The 25,479-nt window shown below is 39.8% G+C and overlaps 1 protein-coding gene across 2 annotated transcripts in view; it reads right to left on the reverse strand.

The window, feature by feature from the left end:
- The window catches only part of FGD6 (FYVE, RhoGEF and PH domain containing 6), a 110,971-nt gene that overhangs the window by 22,630 nt on the left and 62,862 nt on the right, over positions 1 to 25,479 (reverse strand). For both annotated transcript variants that reach the window (XM_002919242.4, XM_019799675.2), the window contains exons 6-13: positions 24,439 to 24,590; positions 21,823 to 21,979; positions 19,675 to 19,762; positions 3,710 to 3,760; positions 2,253 to 2,311; positions 2,098 to 2,169; positions 1,326 to 1,394; positions 712 to 795 (exon numbers count right to left, since the gene is read on the reverse strand). In XM_002919242.4, coding sequence (XP_002919288.1) covers positions 712 to 795; positions 1,326 to 1,394; positions 2,098 to 2,169; positions 2,253 to 2,311; positions 3,710 to 3,760; positions 19,675 to 19,762; positions 21,823 to 21,979; positions 24,439 to 24,590 — 732 coding nt within the window. The remainder of the gene's footprint in view (positions 1 to 711; positions 796 to 1,325; positions 1,395 to 2,097; positions 2,170 to 2,252; positions 2,312 to 3,709; positions 3,761 to 19,674; positions 19,763 to 21,822; positions 21,980 to 24,438; positions 24,591 to 25,479) is intronic.

Consider the following 25,479-nt stretch of genomic DNA (forward strand, 5'->3'; position numbering starts at 1 on the left):
AACGCTGTTCCGGCATCTCAGTGTGGCCAAATGTGACCTATCACGGCTCGTGGCTCTTCCTCCAAAGACCTCTTCAATTCTCCCTGTCTCCTAGCTGCTACTGATTCCTCCACCAGGTTCCACCGAAAGCTGTACATTCCTTATTTTCTGAACTCCCTCCAATTTTTCTTTTTAGAAAGATTTTATTTATTTATTTATTCAAGGAAGGGGTGGTAGGGGCAGAGAGGGAGAGAGAATCTCAAGGAGACTCCGCATGAGTGTGGAGCCCAACTCTGGGCTCAATCTCACCACCCTGAGATCATGACCTGAGCTTAAACCGAGTCGGACGCTTAACTGACTGAGCCACCCAGGTGCCCCAGAACTCCCCAAAACGTTAATTGTACCTTCACAGTGATATTTATTACTGTCTATTTTATAGGTATTTATGTGTGGTGTATTATCTACCCAACTAGATGCGAAGCTCCTGGGGAGGGACTGGCTGGGGCAGAGATAAAAACAATCATGATTCAATTCATCTTTGTATGTTTCACCAATTCTATTACCATGTTTTGTTTATAGTTCTCAATAAATACCTCATGAATAAATGAACACATGAATAGTAACACAGGGAGAGAGAAAAGTCAAGGAAGTGAGAAAGATGATTATCTTAGGGCTCCTTCTCTAAATATATTTGGGTTAAGAAAAGAAATAACTTCTAAAAGATGCACAGACCTTCATTCCAGCCAACGAGAGCATATTGTTCAGTTTATACATCCCAGACTGCACTGGTGTTGTATACAACAGGGCATCATTAAACTGAAAGTAGAAATATTTCATAGAATGAAGTAAAGCAACAAATGTCAGCTACAAAGACACTAATAAGACACTGAAATAAAGGAAAAATATTACTTTTTTATTGAAAGTTCTCTGAATAAAAACACTTAAGTCTACTTATATAAACTATGACCACCCAGAACGCTTTATTAGAATTATTATTAAAAAGGCCACTTCTAGAAAATGTGCTTTCTTTCCAAGTTCTGTAAGAGATATGTTTTCTGAATTCTAAATCCCACTAAAGTATTACAATCTGACTAAATAATTGATTGAATCAACTTTTCTAAGTTAGAAATGACATAAAATGAATTCAAGAAGGAAATAATTTTCTGGTTACGCATCATAAAAGACTTCATTTCCTATATTTGAAATGCAAGTAAGCAAGACAGTTAGCCGAAGATCCCACTAAAACTCTCTGAATGTGTTAAGCTTATCTGTCCTATACAAATGTCTCCTTCCATTAGGCAATCATCCCCTCCTCTGGCTCATCAGAAACACATATGGCCACTTACCAGGAAAAACACTCGGGGCTGCATGACTTTTCGAGACAGCTTCATCAGAGTTCCTTCTTTGAGAAAAACCTGATTCATCCAAACAAATGCCCATTTAGTCCCACCATAACACAACTACAATATGCATATAGTTTGTTTTTCAACTTTCTTTCCCCAGAATTTTCTTTGGAGGTGGGGCTGGGTGGACATAATGTCCATGTGACTTTTTACAGCCATGGTTTCTTTTTAAACCTTTTAAGGAGTTGGACAAGCTGGCAGAGTTTCATAAATTCAGTGTTGGTCCCAGGGGTACTATGTGGTCTGCAATGTAATTGACTGAGCGTGTCCTTGATCCTGAGGCATAGCCAACATCCTGACAATTGCGTTTTGTAATTTTGGAATTCATTCCCTAGGCCACTTCTGTGCCCTACGAGGAGCACCAAAATACCAATTTTCTCCCTTCCCTCATAATCCCCTCTTAAGTTACAGATTTTAAAATGAAATTGACTTTAAAGCTGTGTGAGGTCAGTTAGTATTACACAATAAAATGATCCTATTTAATCAGATACTCTGTGGGGTCCCTTGCCATTCTCCTAATTGAATCGGACTTTCGTCACAGTGACTTAAATCATGAATGTTTTGAATGGACAGAATGAACTTAGTTGATCCAGATCGAGTCAGTGGAGAGTAACAACAAAAAATCTATTTTCATAACTGAGGTGCAAAATAGCTAACAAAAGATGTCTAAAAATGCTTGTAATTAAATTTGCAAAAGGCAGTCTAAAACACTTACCCGTCCAGGCTGCACTATTTCGTGGTGTCCATTTAAGCTGTACTGAATCTGCATAAGCTTCTGAAAGTTGTCCTGCAGAAAGAGAATATGTAGCATAGAAAGGCCTGGGCCTCCAGGGTCAACAGCATGCCAGCTGCTGAAATCAAGATACTTACTCCCTGCTTCATGGTGTCATTGGCGTGGTTGGCGACCTCTATAACGACAGCAAGGGCATCTACAACATGTAGGAACAGAAGGAACATCAGGTTAGTCCAATGAACACCACCATTAAGCAATTCCAGACAGCAAGATGGTGAGTTTGTAGCAGCCGCCACCGAAGGAGCTCCGTTAACTTTGAGCAGGCAGAAATATGGACGATGAGGTCTGATGAGGGCAATGGCAAGGAAAAACAGAAAAAACATGAGCCTGAGAAAGACGCTAAAGGAGACATTATAGGCGATATATATCAACAGTATGAATGTCAGGCTTGCTTTGTGCTGAGCTTTGATTATCCTGTTGAAGTTTACAGGGATAAGGAGAGGATTTCAACCCGAAGTTAAGGACTGTTACAGTATGAACTGCCTTAGGAGAGAAATACCCTGGGATAGGAAAGCAGAACTATGAAAAGTGATGATTTAGAGGGTCAGGGCTTAGCCGCCTTCTCTTACTCTGATCCCAAGAGGGGAAAAAATGCCACAAAGAAGCATACTAGGCCTTAGGAAATGACACGCATTACTTTGTGAGCTGACTCTTGGTTTTCAGTCAGTCATGATCTCGGGGTCATGGATCAAGCCCCAAGTTGGGCTCTGTGCTCAGCGCAGAGTCTGCTTGTCCCTCTCTCTCTCTGCTCCTCCCCCCACTCATGCTTTCTCTAAAAAAAAAAAAAAAAGGTGAAACACTTGCAAATAGAAGATGTTAGAGAAGTAGAAGTAAAATGATTAAGAGAACAAATAAGAACCTCCACAAAATGGGTTAAAAACCTGTTCTGTTTTGTAATCTGAAAATATAAGGTATGCACAAGAAGTGTGATCAAAATTCATAAAATTAATGGGGTGGACATGGACTTCAAATTAGAGCCAGGGATATACCTAAAGCATTTGAAAGAGGTATTTTGGGGATAAATAGAAAGAAACACTACTATCCTGAACAGCATTAATCAGCGCGCCCACACGTGTGTGTGTGTGTGTGTGTGTGTGTGTGTGTGTGTGTAAGACAGAAAGAGACACACCCACACACCCACACAAAATGGATTAACCTGTGAATATCAATGAGTCCCTTGTATTGTAATGGAAGTTTTCCTTTAAGTGCTACTAGTGGAGAGGGGTAGAAGGGTGGTAAGGCAATTGTCCAGCATTAAACAGTCCCAGAATACACTGTTTTAGACCTTATCCCTGATTTGTACAGTTTAATCACTTCACGGACTCATGATTTTAAAGCCTGAAATGACCTGGCAGATCAAATGGTTTAATCCTTGCTTTTCAAAGCAACAGACATCTGGAGAAGGTGAATTTACCACTGGCACAGAGTGACTAAGCATAGAAGGAACCTTCCTCACCGCAGACAATGCTGGGTCCCATGACCAGCTGCAATGTAAGAACTTCTGTAACATCTTAATACCATAAAAGTTATTTACCTTGAGTGTCTCTGTAATCTCCAGAGTCCTCTAGAAGATTTTTCAAATAATCTAGAAGAGGAAAAGGATCATAATATTTAGTAAAATAAAGAGCTAAGGAAAAAAACATTTCATCTTTCTTATTCAATACTTCAGTCAGACTTGTTGACTGTAGTACATATGTGCTAGTTCAATGTATGCTGACTTTCTACAAATGTGAAAGAATAAAGCCCCAAGATGCATTTGAAATCTGGACACAGGCTCAGAGGTAGAAAGAGCATCAGGGGTCACACTGGTCATTTTCAAGAGGAATCAGGTTACTGAGCACAGGGTCTCACTGAAGCCACAACCTCTTTGTGGCATAGCTAGGACTAGAAATCCAGGTCTCCTGATGCCCAGTTCAGCACTTTTAGTCCAACACAGATGAAATGCCTTAATTTCAAATCAGATGTATGTCCAGTACAAAATTCTAAGCATTAATAGACTTAATGCCTAAGGGATTTGCCAATCTAAGAGTTTAACAATCAGAACAGCAGAGGAATACGATACATATGTCTAGGGCAGTGGTTCTCAAACGGGGGCAAATTTGCCCACCAGGGGACATTTGGCAATGTCTGGAGACATTCCTGATTGCCACAACTGGGGAAAGGGGGTGCTACTGGCATCTAGTGGCTACAGGCCAGGGATGCTGTTAAATACCCTACAAATGCCCGGGACAGCCCTACAACAAAGACTTATCTGACCCAAAATGTCAATAGGGCTGCAGTTGAGAAACCGTGGTCTAGATGAAGATGGTCTTTAAATACGCTACGTGGTGTACAGTAGTTCTTACAATACAGAAAAAACTTAAGGCAATAGCTTATGTTTTGTAAATCTTTAATGCCAAGGAATGCCATGGGATCTCAAGGTACTTCATTCTCTGTTAAGAAATGCTGGATGGCTTCCCATTACCTCTCAAAACAAATTCTGAAAAAAAAAAAAATTCCAAAAAACAAAAACCACAGACATACACACACACACACACACACACACACACACACAAAACCGCAAAACAAATTCTGTTCCCTGGAATTTAAATTCCCCCCACTACAAGATCCCTACTGACTTTTCTGATTTTTTTCTTGCTACTACCTAACACAGGTCCTTTGTTCTGACCAGAGTCTGATTCCGCATAAAGCCTTAAATGCTTCCCATGTGGTCCCTGGCTCCATACCTTTTGTCTCTAATGTTCCCTTCTACTGAATCCTTTTCTCTGTCTCTGCATATAAAAATTCTACTCCTATTTTTCAAGGTTCCTCTCAAATTCCTCCTCTTTTATCAAACTTCCGGTTTGAAAGAAATATTCTTTCCTTTTGAATAATACATCACACAGTAGTAACTTTATGCCTTCTATCATTTTCTCATTAGACTCAAAGGTCCTTGTGGGCAGGACCCATACCTGATTCATCTCTCTCTTCCCCACAGCACTTAGCCAGGGCCTTTGCATACAAGAAATGCTTGATGAATAAAAATATATATAATTTTCTTAGACCAGGATTGTGTTTAGGTAAAAGGCAATAAAGGCTGAAACCAATCCTAATGCCAGTGGGAGTTGAGAAAATAAAGAGGGAAAGGCATAACAAGAGACTGACTGCTTTTTAATCAGAATCAATCTCCATTCAGCAATATTATGAACAGGTATAATTTCATCCCATGGACTGATGAAGTCATGCTCAAAGACACAAAGGGAAACTTGGATGTTAGTGTCAGCTATTTAAACTCAATAGATGACACACACACACACACACACACACACACACACACACACACACACACCTCACTGCTGAAACTCTACATCTTTGAGACAGAGAAACAAGAACTGTATGCGTCTAGACACGCACACTGTAAACACCCACCACTGGCAACACGCCCTGGAGAGACACGATGTATGAGGACATTAAGCTTCTGTGCACCACGGGGTAAGTTCGATCTCGTCAGAGACCATCACTAGCAATTTAGCTCTTAAAGCAATCCGAATGCACAACTTGGGGATACGCTACCAATCACAGAGATAAGAAAACCACAAAAATTAACAAAATACACTTATTACACATTAGGCTTCGCCTCACCTGGAGATGAAAAATTAACTTAATCTCACTATGACCCAGAATGCTTTCCATTTATAAGCTAAGTTTGGTGAATCCAAATATTTAACTTTTCTACGAAGAGTGACGGGGCTGAGGAGAAAAACCTACTCTTCTTACATGTTCTCTGTATCTGGGCTGTCTCATTAATCAAAAGTCATATTCCTTAAAGCCTCTGGTCAGGTGTGAGTATGGAAAGGAAAGCAAATTTACCTAAGAATCAGATTCACAGCCAAGTTCCTACTTTGTCTTTAACTTTTGTTCTTTAATAGAAAGGTATAACCCCAAGCAAACAGACACATTTCTCTAAACCAAGAGAGCTCCTGGAAGATGCCTGTATTAGGAAATACTGACCTCAGAATCATGGGGCTGAGCCCGATAAGCTTCTGAGTTTCATTTTCTTTCCCTGAGCTCAAGTTCAGCTGCTGCCTGCCATCCTGAACTTTCAGGAACAGAGTGGAAATACACAAATTGGCTGAGCAGAAAACCCACCACTAAGATGTTGCAAAATCATGCTTTTAACCAAGGAGGTAAAGGATTAGGTTTACTTTTCTTGCCAAATTAAATTTCAACTTTCAAAATCCAATTTTCCAAAACTGAATTTTAGAAATTCAACTTTCCAATGAACCCATCCATCTGCCTATATTTCCAGGGCACCTTGTTGCAGGGTATCATTTTGAGAACTTTCACCTCTTCCAGGAAGACAAGACCATGAACCCCCTCAGTTCAGAATCACTCAGTGCCTTAACTGCAGAATGAGAAGAATGTGACCGATCTGCCTCTGAGTCAGATGGGAGGAGCACTGAAACCACCAGTGCGCCCCAGTGACTGTTATACCCCAGGTGAAACCCAGGAACGGAGACCAGACAGACACGCTTCTGTTAGTCATAGGGAATTCTTAACTTCGTACCATTTAGAACCTAGTATCCTGCATGAGTTTCCTGAGAAACAATGACAACAAAGTAGTCATTTCAATGTGCCATGTTAGACGTACAGTATTCCATAACTTTCCTGCTTTTGCCAAACTGAACTAGGCATCTTTAAAAACTTCACTAATAAAAAATGCTTCAAATCCTGCAAAGGTTATTTATATCCAAGAAAAAAATAGATTGCGGTGCGCACAGGCACCAGAAAATGTACTTTCTGGCCACCAGGTGGCATTATTGATTAATAAAAGTTAATTAATCCCTATTCTCACTAATAGAAGCACAAAATTAAGCAAAACACAGCATGTGCCTCAAGAGATATGCAAGTTAACTTTGTTCTCATATATGAGGCCCGGAATGAAAGAATAAAGACACAGCAAATACTATATCTTGTGAGAGGTCTAAGTCATATATATATATAAAATCACCCTGATTACGTAATAAAAAAAAAAATCAACTTCAAGCAGAAAACTGTTCAGAAGTACATTAACCTTTCCTAAAAATGAATCATCTGTGGGATTCTGAGACATTTTAATTCAACAACACCCTACCAGATTCCTGGACTGCGTGCTGAGAAACGGTTGGTGTTAGAGCACAGAGGAAATGAGCATACAGGACAGTAACGTTCCAAAGTCAAGTGTTTTGAATTTGAGGACGTGTCTTGGTTTGTATTACCCACATTCTTCTTTCCTCCTTCAATATGTAATGAGACCAGTGACACATCCAGAATTATGGGATCCAGAGAAACAGTAAGTCTAGTCAATAAGCTTCTTTGCCAAAGATTCGAATTTTAAAAGAAGACACTAACAACAAGTCTGACTTCCGAAACAAAGTACAGATTATTTTAAATACCAAAAATAAAGGTCTGGTGTTACGTTGCAAGAAATATTGCGGCCATCTTCAAGGCAGCTTGGTGAAGTGGTCAAGAACTCTCATTGGGTGAGAGGATAGATTCTTAACTGTCCAGCTACCTCGAGCTGAGGCATGTGACTTTGGCCATGCCCTGTAGCATTTCTGTGTGTCGACATTCTCATACGTAAAATAAGTAGGGTGGGCCAGACTGGAAAACTGCAATGATCATCATTCTAGTGTATTATGAAGCATACATTTTTTTAAAGATTTTATTTATTTATTTGTCAGCGAGAGAGAGAAAGAGAGAGAGAGAGAGAGAGAGAGAGAGAGCACAAGCAGGGGGAGTGGCAGGCAGGGGAAGAAGCAGGCTCTCCACTGAGCAGGGAGTCCAACGTGGGACTCGGTCCTGACCTGAGCTGAAGGCAGATGCTTAACCAACTGAGCCACCCAGGCATTCCTATGAAGCATATTTTTTAAAAAAATTCTAAATGTGTTACAGGAAATTTGGAAAATTAAATAATGGAGAAAACTCAAACCATGCACATCTCTCTAAAATAACTATTATGATTTAAAATTATTTCCTTCTGTTTTTAAATGCTTGATTTTACTTAATTTTAATAATATGTAGGATTTCATAGTCCATTTAAAGTATTCTAGCCCACATATTTTTTCCCCCCACAGGAGTAGCTGAATAACATCGCATGACAGGGATATATTATTTGCTACTTAGGTATTCTATTAGACTTTTAGGTCATTTTAAGGTCACCTTGTTTTGGCTGTTATAAATGGGATGGCCATATATCCTAATTTGCCCATGATGATTCTGCTGTATACCTATTGCCCATGCATAACTATAAATAGTACCCTTTGTACTCTTGAAAGTTAACGGGCTTGAATAATTAACTGTGTAATCATTTTAATTATAAGTAACACTGATCAGTATCTTGATATATTTTTTTCCATAGTTCAGACTATTTCCTGATCAGTGGGACTGAAGGTTTTATTTAAGTACTAATAAAGAAATCATAAGAAACCTTCCCTAAAGGGATATACCAATTTAAAAAATCATTATAAATACATGAGAATATCAATTTCACCAAAATGATCCAGTTATGTGTATTCTGTTTTTTATTGCTGATGCAGTGGGGGGAACTGAAAACTTGTTTTAATTGATATTTATGAATCAGAGGATGTTAGATATGCCACTGTGTATTTATTATGCATTTTCTGAGTGAACTATTTGTTCCTACGTTAGTCCATATATACATGGGAGTTTTAATATTCTCAGTGAAAAAGCAATTTTTTCATATTTGCTACTAATATATTTTCTGATGTATGTTTATCTTTTGACTGTATTTTAAGCCTTTACACTGTTTTCATTATTTAGAACAGTGGAAAGGTAACAATATTTTCCTTTATAATTTATTTTTCTGGGCTTAGAAAACCATGTCTCCTCCTTTGTCTACCCTTAGAGTTTTAATAAAGAACACATTTCATTTTTTCCTGTTTTTACTATAGGTTACTGCTTTATATTTAGTTTTTATTTTAATTAAGGCTTTTTCTTTTAAGAGCAGTTTTACATTCACAATAAAACTGAGGGGAAGGAACAGAAATTTTCCATACACTTCCTGCTGCCACACATGCACAGCCTCTCCCACTATCAACATCTTCCACCAGAGTGGCACATTTACTACAACTGATGAACCTGTATTGACTATCCCCCAGAGCCCACAGTTCACTCTTGGTATTGTACATTCTATGGGTTTGGACAAATACAAAATGACAAGTATCCATCATGATGGTATCGTACAGAGTACTTTCCCTGCCCTAAAAATCCTGTGTGCTCTTCCTATTTATTTACATTTTGATTTTTAGTGTATCCACTGATGCATGAATCTTAATTAATTTTTCTAATTTGAACAGGTTTTTCAATAAATAGTCCTTTCTTTTTCTACTGTCTTACACTTCCTACTTTGTCATACATTAGATTCTTATAAACAGGGTGTTTTTTTTAAGTTATGTCCTTATTCTATTAATAGAATAATAGTTATTTTCAATTAATAGGTCTACCCTTGCAATGGTATTATGCATTTTTAATTGTTGATGTTTTATTTATTTGTCAGAAGGAGAGAGAGAGAGTGCACGCGTGCACAAGTAGGGGGAATGGCAGGCAGAAAAAGAAGCAGGCTCCCCGCTGAGCAGGGAGCCTGACGTGGGACTGAATCCCAGGACACTGGGATTGTGACCAGAGCCAAAGGCAGACGCTTAACCTACTGAGCCACAGAGGCGCCCCAGGAAAAGGTTTTGCTCTCACAAATCTTCTATATTCTAGTAGGAAAGGACACAATTATTATTGTATTTACTATGTGGTCAGTACCAAGCAAGTCACTTAGACTTGTTTAGACTCAGTCTTGGCACAGTCAAGCCCCACTTAAAGTTCTTATCCATATTTGGGTCTTACCACCCTGATTATCAACAAAGAGCAGATATACGGTTAGGGAGATGAGTATATTTTATTTTACTACCCAAAGAACAGCCAAGAGGAGAATACAGCAATGATAAACACCAAAGTGAATTCAAGTTTGACTGAATTGCAGTGTCTCTTCCAGTGGAACAGTTCCTGACGGAAGCCCACGAATCCGACAAACACTTATGAGGAAAACTCTTGAACAACACAGTCAGCTTGCTGGATGTTCAGCAGGGCAAGTCCCAGCAACAGAGGCATTTGGCTACCTGCAGGGAATCTGAGTTAAATATACACTGAGAACTGGAAAAGGAGTGGCTTTGTAGGAATGCCTATGGGTACGATTCTGGGGATCTGCAGCCCTGGATGGGCAAAACACAAAAACACAAATAATATTTTCACTAACCTCTAAGTGAAAGACAGAATATCCTTCCACTGTGAATGTAGGCAACAAACCACAGTATCATCAAGGATACCAGTGACTTTACCACCAGAGAAGTCGCACATTTTTTATATCACATTACAGATGTTGCAGATATCTCAAAATATTGTCTACCGTCACCACTATATCAAAGTCACGGTAGTTCTTAGACCCACCACAGTCTTCTTATCTAATGCATTATTAAAGCAGCACATGTATTACTGTGTAACACTTTAAAACTATTTAAATAACTGCATTTCAGGCCAATTGGTTTCCTTTTAGTCTTATGTATTTTATTCTGTATCTTTAAAAAATTATTATAAGAGATCCAAAGGCCTCACCAGATCACCACAGGGATCCAGGTGCCAAAAAGGTTAAGAACTTCTGTTCTATAAAGTGAGATTACATTTTAAAAGCTATATTTTAATAGATCAGGCAGGTAAGACATGCTTATATCCTAAAGTCTTTCCATAGTACTAAATATTTATTTCCACAGTACCAAAATATTTCATGGATATAATTTATTAAGTATCATCCCTCAAAATACCTTGTTCACAACTACAATTAAAAATTAATTGCAACAGGGGTGCCTGGGTGGCTCAGTCAGTTACACGTCTGCCTTCAGCTCAGGTCATTATCTCAGTGTCCTGGGATCGAGTCCCGAGTTGGGCTCCCTGCTCAGCAGGGAGTCTGCTTCTCCCTCTGCCCCTCTGCCTGCTCATGCTTGCCCACTCTTGCACTCTCTCTCACAAAAATAAATAAATAAATAATTTAAAAAAATTAATTGCAACAGAACAAGAGCTGAGCTAATAACAACAGGAATTCTGAATATCATCACCCTCCCATGTCACATGGACGGAACTGCCTTACATCAGGGGCTTAGGGTTCTTCAGAAATGAAATTCCTTGGCTGATGCCTGGGACAGCCCCACCTTTCATCAAGTTCTGCCTTAGAGAAAGTGTTAGAATGACTTTTGCTGTAGACAATTAGCCCTGGGTTATAAAACAAATACTTGCTAAAGCACAAGTGTAATTTTTCAGTAAGGATTTTTTTTAAAAGTCATGCATTAATATGATTCTGACCTTTTCTTGAATCTGCTTATTAGCCCGTTCATAGCTCAAATTAATAGCTTCAGAACACTCTAACAGATGTTTTTAATATCCCATTTTCTACCAACATGGGAAATCCTGGATTTCTAAAACCTAGAGGGAGTTAATACCATCCCAGACTAAAGGCAAAGATTACAGGAAAAGTAATATAATATGTCATTAGTCACTTACAACATAAATATTTTGAACAAGATCAAAGAAAACTACCTGATCCAAATTTAATCAAAGTTCAAAGGACTGTTTTTCCCCCTAAATATAGAAATGGAAAAGATATTTCAGAGGAATTTTTAAATTATGTTTTTCATTTTATTTTCTCGACATGATCCTCACTAATTCAACTTTTTTCAACACCACTGTAGTAACTTTCCACAAATAAAAGCTTTTTTTTGGTTGAAAAAATTTATCCTGCCTATAACACAGAGACAAAAAAGATCTCAAAGGATCTATGATAGTCATCTCTGGATGGCAGAAGATAAAGAGGGACTTTGTTTCATAATACTTATGTATTTTTTAATGGGCACAAAAGATCCCTTTAAAGAAAAAATGGGACACTTTACAAAAATAAATCCTCAAAATACATTCACTCAGACAAGTGATGAGATCAGTTTAATTTTCAGAACTTGAGAAGAGGAAGAGCTGGGTGGAAGCCTGAGTGGTTGGGTGTGGCCCTAAAGAGGACTTCAGGCTCCACGAGAGCAAGGACCACCTTGGTGTTTGCCAATGTATACAGGTGTCCAGCTCAAGGCCAGCCCATATAAATAGTGACTAATGAGAGAGAGAATCTGGCCTTGAGGACAGGTTTATAGGAGAGAGTAAAAAAACTGCTTTTAAGCTACGTTTAAAACATCCCATTGGGGGTGCCTGAGTGGCTCAATCAGTTAAGCATCTGCCTTCCACTCAGGTCATGATCCCAGAGTCCTGGGATCAAGCCCTGCGTCAGGCTCTCTATTCAGTGGGGAGCCTGCTTCTCCCTCTCTCTCTGCCTGCTGCTCTGCCTACTTGTGCTCTCTGTCAAATAAATAAATAAAATCTTGAAAAAAAAAAAAGAAACTACTACAGCTAGAACAAAGGAAAACAAGGTTTGGGAAATTCTGGGTTATAACCTATGGCCCTCATAGTGAATAATAAGGTTTTTTCCCCCCACCCCCTAAATTAAGACTTCATTCTTCTAGAGCAATTTTATGTTCACAGCAAAACTGAGAGGAAGGCATAGAAATTTCCCATACACCGCCTGCCCTAGATAGGCACAGCCTTCCCCACTATCAATATCCCCCTCCAGAGTGGTATGTTAGAATGGATGACCTATCCCAAGCCCCTCAAAGTCCACGGCTTACGTTAGGGTTTACTCTTCGTGTACATTCTATGGGTTTGGACAAATGACAAGTATCTCCCATTATGGTAGGGAGAGTAAATTTTCAACCTTCCTAATAAGCAAAATAAAGTAGGTCTGCAAGAGAACAGAAAAAATATATATTGGCCTCTGCTCCCAATTCCTGGCACAGAGCTCCTAAACCCTTGTAATTTTGTAAGTGATAAGAACACTAGGAGCATCTTTTGTCCTAACATTTGGCCTTTGATGCTCATTCTGACAGAACTCCTAAATCTCTTGGAACTTTCTAAGTGATAAGAATGTCTTTTGTTCTAATGAGGTGACTCTGGGTGGGCTCCTGAAGAGCTCCTAGATAAGGGCTGGTCACCAGAAAGATCAAGCCATGATTATAAACTGGGAACTTTTAGCTCCATGCTCCATCCTACAGAAAGGGGAGAGGGCTAGAAGCAGAGATAATAATGGATCATGACCATGTGATGAAGTCTCCAAAAAAGTCCCCAAGGACAGGGTTTCGAGGCTCTGGTCGCTAAGCACCTGCAGCTGGGACAGCGTGCCCAGAGAGGGCAAGGAAGCTCCAAGGTCCTCTCCACATACCTTCTGGCCCTGTGCATCTCTTCCATCCAGATGCTCACCTGTAACCTTCATCCTAGCCCTTTGTGATAAACCAGCAAATGTAAATAAGTGTTACTCTGGGTTCTACGAGCTATTCTAGCAAATTATCAAACCCAAGGAGGGGATCAGGAGCCCCCAGATTTATAGCCAGTTGATCAGAAATTACAGGTGACAGCTTGGGACTTGCGAACTGCATGTGAAGTTTGCAGGGGGGCAGTCTTATGGGACTGAGCCCCGAACTCCGTAGAACTGGACACTATTTCCAGGTAGATCATGCCAGAATTCAATCAAATGGTAGGACACCTCGCTGGTGTCAAAGAGAATTCCCTGGTGTGGGACAAAACCACCTTTCTGGTGTCGGTCCTTTGAGAACGACGGTGGCATGTGAGTAAAGGGGAGACTCGGGAAGAGTAGGTTTTTCCTTTTGGTGTCCTTGGAAAAAAGATGAAGTGACAATGTGGGGGTGGTGGCGGTGATAAGAGGTAGCAGGACCAGAAGGAAGATACTGCCACAATCTGGTGTGAGTTTAGAAAGGCCTGGTCTAGGGGCGCCTGGGTGGCACAGCGGTTAAGCGTCTGCCTTCGGCTCAGGGCGTGATCCCAGCGTTGTGGGATCGAGCCCCACATCAGGCTCCTACGCTATGAGCCTGCTTCTTCCTCTCCCACTCCCCTGCTTGTGTTCCCTCTCTCGCTGGCTGTCTCTATCTCTGTCGAATAAATAAATAAAATCTTTAAAAAAAAAAAAAAGAGAAAGAAAGGCCTGGTCTAGAACATAACAAGGGAAATGGAAAGAGCAGGAAGCAGAGGCAGGGGAAAACGCGTCTGCAGATACTACAACAGAGGAGCGAGCAGGAAAGGGAAGCATTTCAGAATCCTTTCCATAATTTTGTGCCTGGGTAACTGGAAGAGTGTTTTTAACTCTCAACAATTTATTGACCCATTCATCCATCAACATTCAGGGGATTCTCAACCTTGTGAAAAGGGACAAGGCTTAATTCCCTAAGCCTTTTAGCTTGTTAGAGTCCCTGTTACGGGCCAGAATCTACACCAGGCCCAGAGTCAGGATAATAAAGACGGTCTCAACACTGAAGACATGAGGAAGAACATAAGCAGAAGTAAAGAATTAATGCTGCTCCTTGGGGCGCCTGGGTGGCTCAGTTGGTTAAGCATCTGCCTTCGGCTCAAGTCATGATCCCAGGGTCCTGGGGTCAAGCCCCACATCAGGCTCCCTGCTCAGAGGGAAGCCTGCTTCTCTCTCTCCCCCTGCCTCTTCCCCCAGCTTGTGCTCTCTCTCGCTCACTCTCCCTCTCAAATAAATACATAAAATCTTAAAAAAAAAAAAAAGAATTAATGCTGCTCCTATAACAGCACCTGTTTCCTTCCGTTGCTTCTTCACTGCTGCCACGAGACTCTCAGTTCCTAACCTGAAGTAGGTTGTGGGCCCCAGGCAGATTTCAGGATCTGGCTAGATCCATTTGCCTTGAATGGCCAATATAAAGGTTAAATTTACAAGTTTTTCTACTTACATTAAGTAAATTATTTGCTTTATTTTACCTTTTTAAAAAGCTAATTCTAATCTTAAGCATTCATCATACAACATACGCATTTTCTTTAATCCTGTTTTAGGTTGAGCTTAAAAAAGTACTACCAGGAGTTTAGTTGAAGTGTTTTTACTAGGAAAGCCTAAGTAGAATACCCAGTTGAAGCCCAAATTATGTCCGGGAAGAAAACACTGCAAGACAATAGGATGGTTGTCTGACTAGTAGGGGCAGGTCGCTGTATCTGGGAATTTCCATTCACCTCTCTCTAAAAGGATTCCAAAAGAAACTATCCTAGCTTATCTGTACTTCATCTCTAACATTTTTCAATCTTCCCCTCTTAAGAAATGAAGGTAGGCACAAAACTACCCTAAGTCAGGCAGGGATCCTTCCTCTTGTCATTAATAAATGACATTAATAAATCAAAGTTGTTAAAACTCATTAATAAATCAAAGTTGTTAAAAGTTGCCCCAGATAGTCTCACTGTTCCTCTCTACTCCTATATATTCTGTGTACTTGGAATTACTCCAAATTCTAAAACGAAAACTAAAAAAAAAAAAGTATTTATCCCACAAGGTTGTTCAGAGGATTAAAACATTGAGCTTGTTTATCCAAAGATGAGGACCCAGTTAACTATCATGATGCAAACTTAAAGACTTAAAATCCAACTTCTAAATGTTTAAGCACAGAGACAGGGGGCATTTTAAGAGCAACTGAAGAAATACCTTGCAAAGTAGCAATCAGAACACCACAAAAATGAGTACTGGAGAATCAGAATTTTAAAAAAAATATAAAACAAAACCATAGTATCACAATCTCCATATGTCGTTAGGATTATATGATCATACATACATTTCAACCAATACCATTTGTGTAGTCTTGGGAAGGACATTTCAACCTCTCTGAATGTGACTTCCATTTAGAAGAAGTCATCATCTCTGAAATTCTCTATCTCAATGTTGTCCTTTAGGCTAAAGAAGTTTTGGCTAATGGGATGTTTCTTCCCTCCCTCCCTTCCTCCCTTCCTTCCTTCTTTCCTTCCTTTTTAAAGATTTTATTTATTTATTTGAGAGAGCAAGAGAGAACAAGTGAGAGAACACAAGCAGGGGGAGCGGAAGAGGGAGAGGGAGAAGCAGTCTCCCCGCTAAGCAAGGAGCCCGACGTGGGGCTCGATCTCAGGATCCCAGATCATGACCTGAGTCGAAGGCAGATGCTTAACCGACTGAGTCACCCAGGTGCCCCTACTGAGATGTTTTAAACGGAGCTTAAAAGCAGCCAAAATTATTTCCTGAGTGGCTTCCAAGGTAACCAAAACTGACCCAGATAAATTGGGGTGCACTCAATTGTTGGTAAAGACTCACTCCTTGACCTCAAGGAGTTTATAATCAATTTAAGGAACCACTATTCAAATTAGAAAAATATTAGCAAATTCACAAGGCACTGAATACAGTAGTCCCCCCATATCTGTAGTTTCACCTTCTACAGTTTCAGTTACGCAAAGTCAACTGCTGTGCGAGCAGAGGCAGCTGATCCTCCTGACATGTCACAGAAGGTCGAAGGCAGCCTAAGGATATGTGTGCCTAATGTCACTCACCTCACTTTGTCTCATCACATAGGCATCATCTCACGTCATCACAAAGGGGTAACCATAGTACAATAAGATATTTTGCAGCACATTCACTTAATGTTTGTTACAGTATATTGTTATAATTATTTTATTTTATTATTATTGTTACTAATCTCTTACTGTGACTAATTTATAAATGAAGACTTATCACAGGTGTGTAGGTAGGGGAAAAAACAAAAGCATTCACAGTGTGTGGTACTATCCATGGTTTTAGGCATCTACTGGCGGTCTTGGGATGTATCCCCCAGCGAGTAAGGGGGGATGACTGTAAATATCTGCTAGGTCACATGGCACTAATAGAAAGGGTCAAGGAGGACTGGAGGAATGAGAGATGACTTCAGAAGCAAGGGGGGATTTCAGGTCAGGTTTGGAGGAAAGGAAGAAATTCAATCAATGGAAGAAAAGGCAAAAGATGAAGAACATGAAGCCTATGTTATTTCTTTTTTTTAAGATTTTATTTATTTATTTGACAGAGAGAGACAGTGAGAGAGGCAACACAAACAAGGGGAGTGTGAGAGGGAGAAGCAGGCTTCCCACTGAGCATGGAGCCCAATGCGGGGCTCGACCCCAGGACCCTGGGATCATTACCTGAGCCGAAGGCAGACGCTTAAGGGCTGAGCCACCCAGGCTCTCCTATGTTATTTCTTTACGAAATCAATGAAACTTCAGTCCTGACTCTGTGACCTTGAACAATCCACTTATCACCGTTACCCTTCAGTAAGTCCACAATCACTGAGGGTCTATCATACATAAATAAATAATGGAGATTTTCCAACTTAAAGGAGGGGTAAATGGCTTTAAGATTAAAGAAGAGGAAGCTCAAAACTACAACAACCCCAAGCATACATTATGTTGCTATCACAAAACACATGAAATCTGTTCTCTTAAAAAAGAATTTTTAAAAACTTGCTTTCGCTACTTCATCATTTCTCAGCTAAAACCAAACTCTGCATGAATCCTAAATTAAATGTATGTGTAACTTTTTTACTTAGATTAGTCATAGTGTGGGGGGGAAATTTTTTACATTAAAATTTCAGAGTCCTGCTCCATCCTTCTCTCATTTGAAACCACGGTAGTCTTTTGCCACTAAAAACAGTATTTCATTCCACAGCTGTAGAAATAGCCTAAGCCATCTGATAGCTTCATTTACGATACAGCATTGAACTTATCTAGCAAAAACACAACACATGCATCAGTACTTCCTTTTGTCCTGTGTATTCCAAATCTCTGCCAAAAGCAGAGGAAAGAAAGTACAAATGGACAGGATATCCTCAAATTATGTGGTTTGCCTTATGTCATTCCAGAGAAAAATCTAGTATCTGATTCACAGTTAGAAATTCAAAGTAAACACTTGAAACACCTAGGGTAGTCAGGTCCTGATGCTGAAGGTGGGCCTTCCTCAACAGCACTTTGTCTTTTAAAAGGTAACCCAGGAAGGCTTTGCCTAAAGGAATATCAGGAAATCCTGGCTTTCTAGCATTTACCTACTTATCCAACACAGTTCTTGGCTTATGAGAAAGGATAAAGGAAAGGAGCATGCACACCATTTTTTAAGAATACCAATAGGAACCAAGTACCTCAAAATCCATTTACGTGATAAAATTACTACAGATTGATTTATAGTTGTGGTGGCATTTTGATATTCTTATCCATTTTGACAGAATTTTTTATTCATTTTTTATTTTTATTTTTAAAAGATTTTATTTATTTATTTGACAGAGAGAGAGACAGCCAGAAAGAGAGGGAACACAGGCAGGGGGAGTGGGAGAGGAAGAAGCAGGCTCCCAGGTGAGGAGCCTGATGTGGGCTTGATCCCAGGACTCTGGGATCATGCCCTGAGCCGAAGGCAGACGCTTAACGTCTGAGCCACCCAGGCGCCCCCAGAATTCTTTTTTTTAAAGATTTTATTTTTGTATTTATTTGAGAAAGAGAGAGTGCGAGCAGGGGGAGGAGCAGAGGGAGACAGAGAGAATCTTAAGCAGATTCTGAGCTGAGTAGGGCTTGACATCAGGCTTGACCCCAGGACCCCGAGATCACGACCTGAGCTGCAATCAAGAGTCAGACACTTAACCAACCGAGCCACCCAGGTGCTCCATTTTGACATAATTCTTAATGCACACTATATATGTATATTAATTCGCTGTACATCCACTATATTTCAGCAAACACTCCAGAGGACCTAGTAGCATGTGTTGGATACTACACTTAGTGTGAGACTGCACTAGCTTTTCTGTGATGCCAGACACTTATCTCTATAAACCTATTATTACATCTATGTAAATAATACTGTGATGTATGCATGGCTATGGTGAAGACTTGGGAAAGCCAATGAATATAAAGCCCTGAGCACAGTATACGCCTTCACTCCACTCATAGCCTTCCCCTCTTCATCTTTTTATTTTTTTACTATTATAGCAGTAAGCGAGATAGACACAGCCCTGTAATCTTGACGCTTACAGTCTAGTAGAAGATAAAATGACCATGACAACAACATAGTAATGACGATGATGATAAGGGTCTACTATTAATAGCAGCCGATACTGATTTAGAACTTACTGTGACCAAAGCACTATTCTATGCACATAGCGCATTAATCAGTCCTTACACCCTCTGAGCTAAGTGACCAGGACAACAGTTGCTATACAAATAGGTGGAGTGACTCCCTATAACTCATTCTTGAGTGGTTGGGAAAGGACATTGTTGGGATAAATAATATTAATCAGGTAAAATGATGCAGGGATGTGAGGTTGGGAGGGTACGACGTACATGTATGAATGCCCAGAGCAGAGAATGCATGCAGGGATGATCAAAGAACCGAGTCAAGTGTAGTTCTAGGGATATATATGTGAGGTTGTAATCAATGCATAAATCCATGTATTAGACAAGGAGTTACTGGAGTGTTAGAAAGAGAGGTGTTCTGAGGAGAGGGAGAGTTTCATAAAAGCAGCATTAGCAGGTCATTGGCAAACTGTCGAAGCAGCCCACCTGTCAGCAGCAGCCTGTACTGGGGGATCCTCTGAACTGGCTTGAGCAGGTAGTGCTTGAGGGCCAGATTAGCACAGCGTGGGCTCATCTGAAAGGAAAACGTATCCAAAATAAACACAAGCGTTCTTTCAAGAAGCAGGGGATCCAGGTTCAAGTGCCCAGGAAGTCAAACTTTAGAAAGCCAACAACTCTGGAAGGGGAATCCCAGAGAAGCTCCCTTTGTTTTAAGGCACAGCTATTATGCTGAGAGTGAAGCCATAGCCGACTAACCACCTAGCCCACCCTCTCCTGCAGGGAGGTCTCTGAAGTCGCGGGCTCACTCTCACATCCAGGGGTGGCTAAGCCTGCGCTCTAAGTCAGTTAGAGCCCACCATCCTCAGCAGCTGCCACTGAGGCAAGTATTTGCCAACGTATTCACAAGCACAAACAAACCCTAAAGAACTGCATGGCCCTCGAGATAAGGCAGAAGAAATAAAGCTACTGGGAACGCGATTGAAATAATAAGCAGGGCCTACAGTCGATATACCCACGGTAACAACTGGTGGTAGTGGAGAGCATTGCAGAAATTAAATCTAACCTGAAAAGTAGCCTTGCTAAGCATGCCTTTTCTAATAAGCCTGAGTGACATAAAATTTCTTTTTCAGATGAGTGGCTATAAAAGACAGCTCCCAAATTGGTGTATAGAGAGACATCTGATACTAGAGCCATTCTGACTTGACCAAAAGGACATTTCATTTTGCCTTTAAAGCGCTTTTCCTTAGTATGTGCAACAGACACTTCTGCCCAATTCTGGTTTTCGCAGACTCTGTGAGTACATTCCAACACAGGAATGTACTGTGAGATGACATCAAAATGGCCGGGTGAAAATGTCCCTGCGTCCTAAGATGTCCTGCACTTCTACTTATTCCACAGCTCAGGCGGGTGGGGAAGGGTTTTCTTAGATTTGCTCGGATCTTTTCATCTTCTTCTAAATACGCACTTCTAGGGTCTGGTACACAGAATTAATTAGAAAGTTATAATGATACTGCATTTAAGAAAACGTCTACCATGCAAGCATCATTAACCAAGACAGCTAACTTTCCCCCGTCTTATGTTTTCTTTTGCTGCCAAGGCAACGGAACAACGCACTGGACACTGATGAAAACCTGGGTCAATTATCAGTTGCCATAGCTATAGAAATCACACTTCCTTGCTTAACAGCATGAAGACATCAGAGCAGAGGAAAAGAAAAAAAAAAGGAAAAAAGACAACAAATGATTTTCAGCTTAATTATGTGTTTAATGTATAAATAAGAAATCAGCAATATCTTAAATATTTCTAAAACTTTTCTAATTTTGTGTGACTGGAATTTGCTGATTTTTTTTTTTTAGCTACAAAGAGAGAAATGAGTATTAAAACATAATAATTCACATTTTATCCAAGACTGGGAGAAGGACTTAAATAAAATTTTAGTTAAAACTTATTTTTAAGAGATGTATTAATATCATTTATCCCCAATCAAATCAGGCTTGTACTCTCAAAGCTTTGAGTCCAAACACAATGCTTTGGTCATAAACAGTCATTAATTTTTCTTAACTTCGACACTGAACTTGTGATATTTATCTGAATGGAAACAAATTATATTTCCTATGCTTCAATGTAGGTTAGTTGTTAGAAGAATAAAAGGAAAGGTTGAGTTAAAAATAAGAAATGTTCCTAGAGTAGTCAAATTCAGAGACAGAAGGTAGAATGGTGGTCACCAGGGGCTGGGGGAGGGGAGAATGGGGTGTTGTTTTAGCCATAGTTTCAGTTTTGCAATGTAAGATGAAAAGAGTTGTAGAGATTGGTTGCAAAACAATGTGAAGGTACTTAACGCTACTGAACTATACACTTAAAAACGGTTAAGATGGTAAGTTTTATTTTATGTGTATTTCCCTACAATTAAAAAAAAAAAGGAGACCCATCAACATATTCCAGCATGCAATCATAGATTTTTCAAAATTAAATCTTGTACACAATTTCTCGCCTTTTAATTTACTCGATTCCCTCTTTGACTTTGAAGGGATTATGTTTTAATATCTTTTTGTTCTCAATGATTGCAAATTATTACAGCTTTAAAAACAACAAACGAAGAAAAGAGGGTTCAACATTATATGGGAGCAAAAATACCTCAAAATCTCTAACAACAGCAGCAAAAGCTGGGTTCTTCTTACACTGCTCATCCAGCAAAGCTATATTTTTATCAAATTCTTTGATGTACGTGGAATACATTTTTAGATATGGTCCCTTCTTTACAAAGATATCAGCAATTCTATGTTGTTCAGTCCTAAGATAGAGAAGAGAGACACAAAAATATAAAAAGAGTCATTAATGTATCCAAAACATATCCAATATCCAAAAAGTCTAAGCCTTCAGTTCTTTCTCTTCTCTCTTCTTTTAAGACATCTCCTATCCCCAAATGCCTACTCTTCACCATCACGTCGCCTGGATTTTGCCAGCCCTCTGACCGGTCTCCGTGATTCTACCATCTCATCCTTCTGGGCAACCAGAGAGTCTAAAAACCTCTCTTACACCATGTGACTTCCAATGGCCTCCTATGGGACTCAGCAGGAAAAACAAACTCCTTCCCTTGGCTTAAAAAGCCCCATTGGTCCTGCTGCTGCCTACTTTTCTGACCCATTTCACACTTCTCTCCTTCTTTCTCAGTACTCTCCAACCACACTGGGCTTCTTTATATTCTTTTGACATACAGAGTCATTCCCACTTTACAAACTTTTACTAATGGCTTTGCAGGCCTGGAAATAGGAAACCCTGTACAGCTCCTCCTTTTCGTTCAGATGCTATGTTAAAGTGCCATGCCTCTTCAGAGGGCCTTCCTCGCCACCCAATCTTCACTTGCCAGCACATTATCTTACTTTACATCTTTCCAGGTCAGAAATTGCTTTTATCCAATGTTTCTTGTCCATTTTTCTGGTTCTCCCCCCACTAAAACATCTACTCTATCAGGGCAAGAGCCTTATATATTTTGTAAAATGTGATATTTCTGCCATGCTTAGAGCCTGACCAGCACATTGTAGATAACTCTGAACCTTGCTGAAGGCAGAAATGAAGTATCTCAACAGTTATTAAAAACCAATGTAAAAATAAACGTTATTTTAGAAAGCATACTAAAATCAAACAGTATGTCCTAACTTGAAGGCCCCAAGAGAAAAATATTTAAGTAGAAAATATCTGATCCAAGGATTAGAAGACTTTTACGTCAGTAATAAGTGTAGCTTTTCCCATAATTATCATTTCAGCTGTCCCTTTCATGAATTTCGACTGTTTCTTAGGAATGCTTAATACTTTAACGCAGAACATCTATCCATCTAAACTCGAGAAAACTTTAGTACAAGCAAAAAATAAATTTAAGCCTTTTATAACACCCGCTTTCATAAATACGCATATCTTTGAAAGGCAACTGAGTAACTTTAAGATAATTTTTGTAAGAATGACAAAGTATGGGGCGCCTGGGTGACACAGCGGTTAAGCGTCTGCCTTCGGCTCAGGGCGTGATCCCGGCGTTATGGGATCGAGCCCCACATCAGGCTCCTCTGCTATGAGCCTGCTTCTTCCTCTCCCACTCCCCCTGCTTGTGTTCCCTCTCTCGCTGGCTGTCTCTATTTCTGTCAAATAAATAAATAAAATCTTAAAAAAAAAAAAAGAATGACAAAGTATGTACAGGAAAACTCTTTGTAATCACATTTTATTTCTATCATGACTTTTTAAAATACCTTTTAGTCATTCCTCAGTCCTTAACCCTGTGTTATTTTACACTTAGGCTGCAGCTATGAATTAATCACTCATCTAACATATTTTCCCAACATGCAGAGGCATGGTATTTCCAAAACGGACAAGACGTAGTTTTCTGGAAAAGAAAGCTTACAGGGAGATTTTGATCATGAAAGTAGGTGACACTATTTTGCTATTCTAATCATTTGGGGTTCCCCAGGGACAATAAATTCAAAATCCCTAGAACAAATTTTCTATATATTTCGGAAGATGTCACCAAAGTGTCTGCTTACTTTCTACAACCCAAGGAAGTAGTTAACCTTTTGGTATTCCAGTTTGGAAATCTGTAGCTTACAATGCTATCATATACATGTAAATTTTCTAAACCAAACAAACTTATTATCTCAGTAAATGGCCTGTTTTCCAAAATGTAAACAAAGATTCATGAAATTCCAGAAAAGATAATAAAGCATTTAAAAACATTTCAATGTGAATATATCAAGTAAACTACCTCAATCTCAAAACCTTGATTATCAAAGGTCACATACAGAAAGGTAAACTGGCTGAATATGGACCCTTCTTGTTTTTGAGGCAATATTACCAAAGAATTTAAACATTTCTAGAATTGAGCTCAGTGTATCAAGGTTGTGAATTTCGGCCACTGTAGGGGCGCTTTGGTGGCTCAGTCAGTTAAGGGTCTGCCTTCACTCAGGTCATGTTTCCTGGTCCTGGGATCCAGCCCCACATCGGGGAGTCTGCTTCTCCCTTTGCCCCTCCCCCGGCTCATCCTCCCTCCCTGCCCCCTCCCTCCCTCCCTCTCTCCCTTGCCCTCTCTCAAATAAACAAAATCTTGAGGGAAAAAAAATAAAACGACCAATCTACAGGTAACTGCCAAGGAAATTCAATACACCGAAACAACTCAATGTAAGGAACACCACCTCTCTGTCACAAGCACGGCCCTTATGGCTTCATCTAAAATTAGGACTCTGGGAAAGCTGGTCAGTCCATTTTTACCAGTTTGACATCCTTTCCTCCAGTTCCTTCAGGAGATCCCGGTTGAGCTCATACAGCTGAGGCAAGTAGTACAGGATCTGATTTAGGATCCGGTCCTCAATCACCGGTTTCCCAAGTTGCCTGGAAGCATGGGCCACTGCATCTCGGAAATCCTATTATGGGTCAGAGAAGGAAAAATAACATACATAGACATATAATTGATATAAAGCTTCCCCCCCCATGTGCTTCTCTTTTTAAAACAACATAAATCACAAACTGTATTTTCCATGTAGAATTACAAACTCAAAGTGCCCACTTCCTCCTATCCCACTTAGCCAGTTTTAAAAAAACCAAAAAAACAACCCCACCACAACTAAGTGGCTAGGTAGATATTTGGTTTTAAAACAGTCTGTATGATATTCTCTTAAATCTTTTGATCTCCAAACTTCGTAATTACATTAAAGGGTATATCTGGAAATCGTATTGCAACTCTAAGTAGCCTTTAAACTTATTCCAGTAGTGCTATACGAACACAATCCATTCATTTTAGAAGTCCCCAAGAGATCTTACTGAATTTTACTCTGGAAAGTCCCTTTGTTCACTTTCAGTAATTATTTCCCAACAACAAGAGCATTCTAGGTAAGGCATGTGGAGGAGACTGGCACACTCTTGATAATCAGAGAATACTGGACCCAGTACTACTGCATTCCTTGGGCTAGCCTCATTTTCCTCATCTGTTAAGTGGGTTATGAGACTTTCATATTGCACACCATCAGATAACACACTGAAAGCTTTTTGCAATGTGTTTGGCACACAGAATCAGCAAAATACTTTCACTGTGGACCTTAAATTCTCCTCTCCCTCCTACTGACTTCTTGATAAATTCACCAGGATTTACACTTTTCGCAAAATAAAAAATTTTCTCCTTGTATGTTCTTTTCTGTCAACTTTCCCCTAGAAATTATTTATATACCATGTTTTAAGACAAGTCCACACCATCCCATCCCATCACCCCAGGGGACGTGGGAAGGGTGGTGGTGTCTGAGATCCTAATTGTCTGGT

Source organism: Ailuropoda melanoleuca, chromosome 15, assembly GCF_002007445.2.
Source record: "Ailuropoda melanoleuca isolate Jingjing chromosome 15, ASM200744v2, whole genome shotgun sequence".
Classification (NCBI taxonomy): Eukaryota; Metazoa; Chordata; class Mammalia; order Carnivora; family Ursidae; genus Ailuropoda; species Ailuropoda melanoleuca.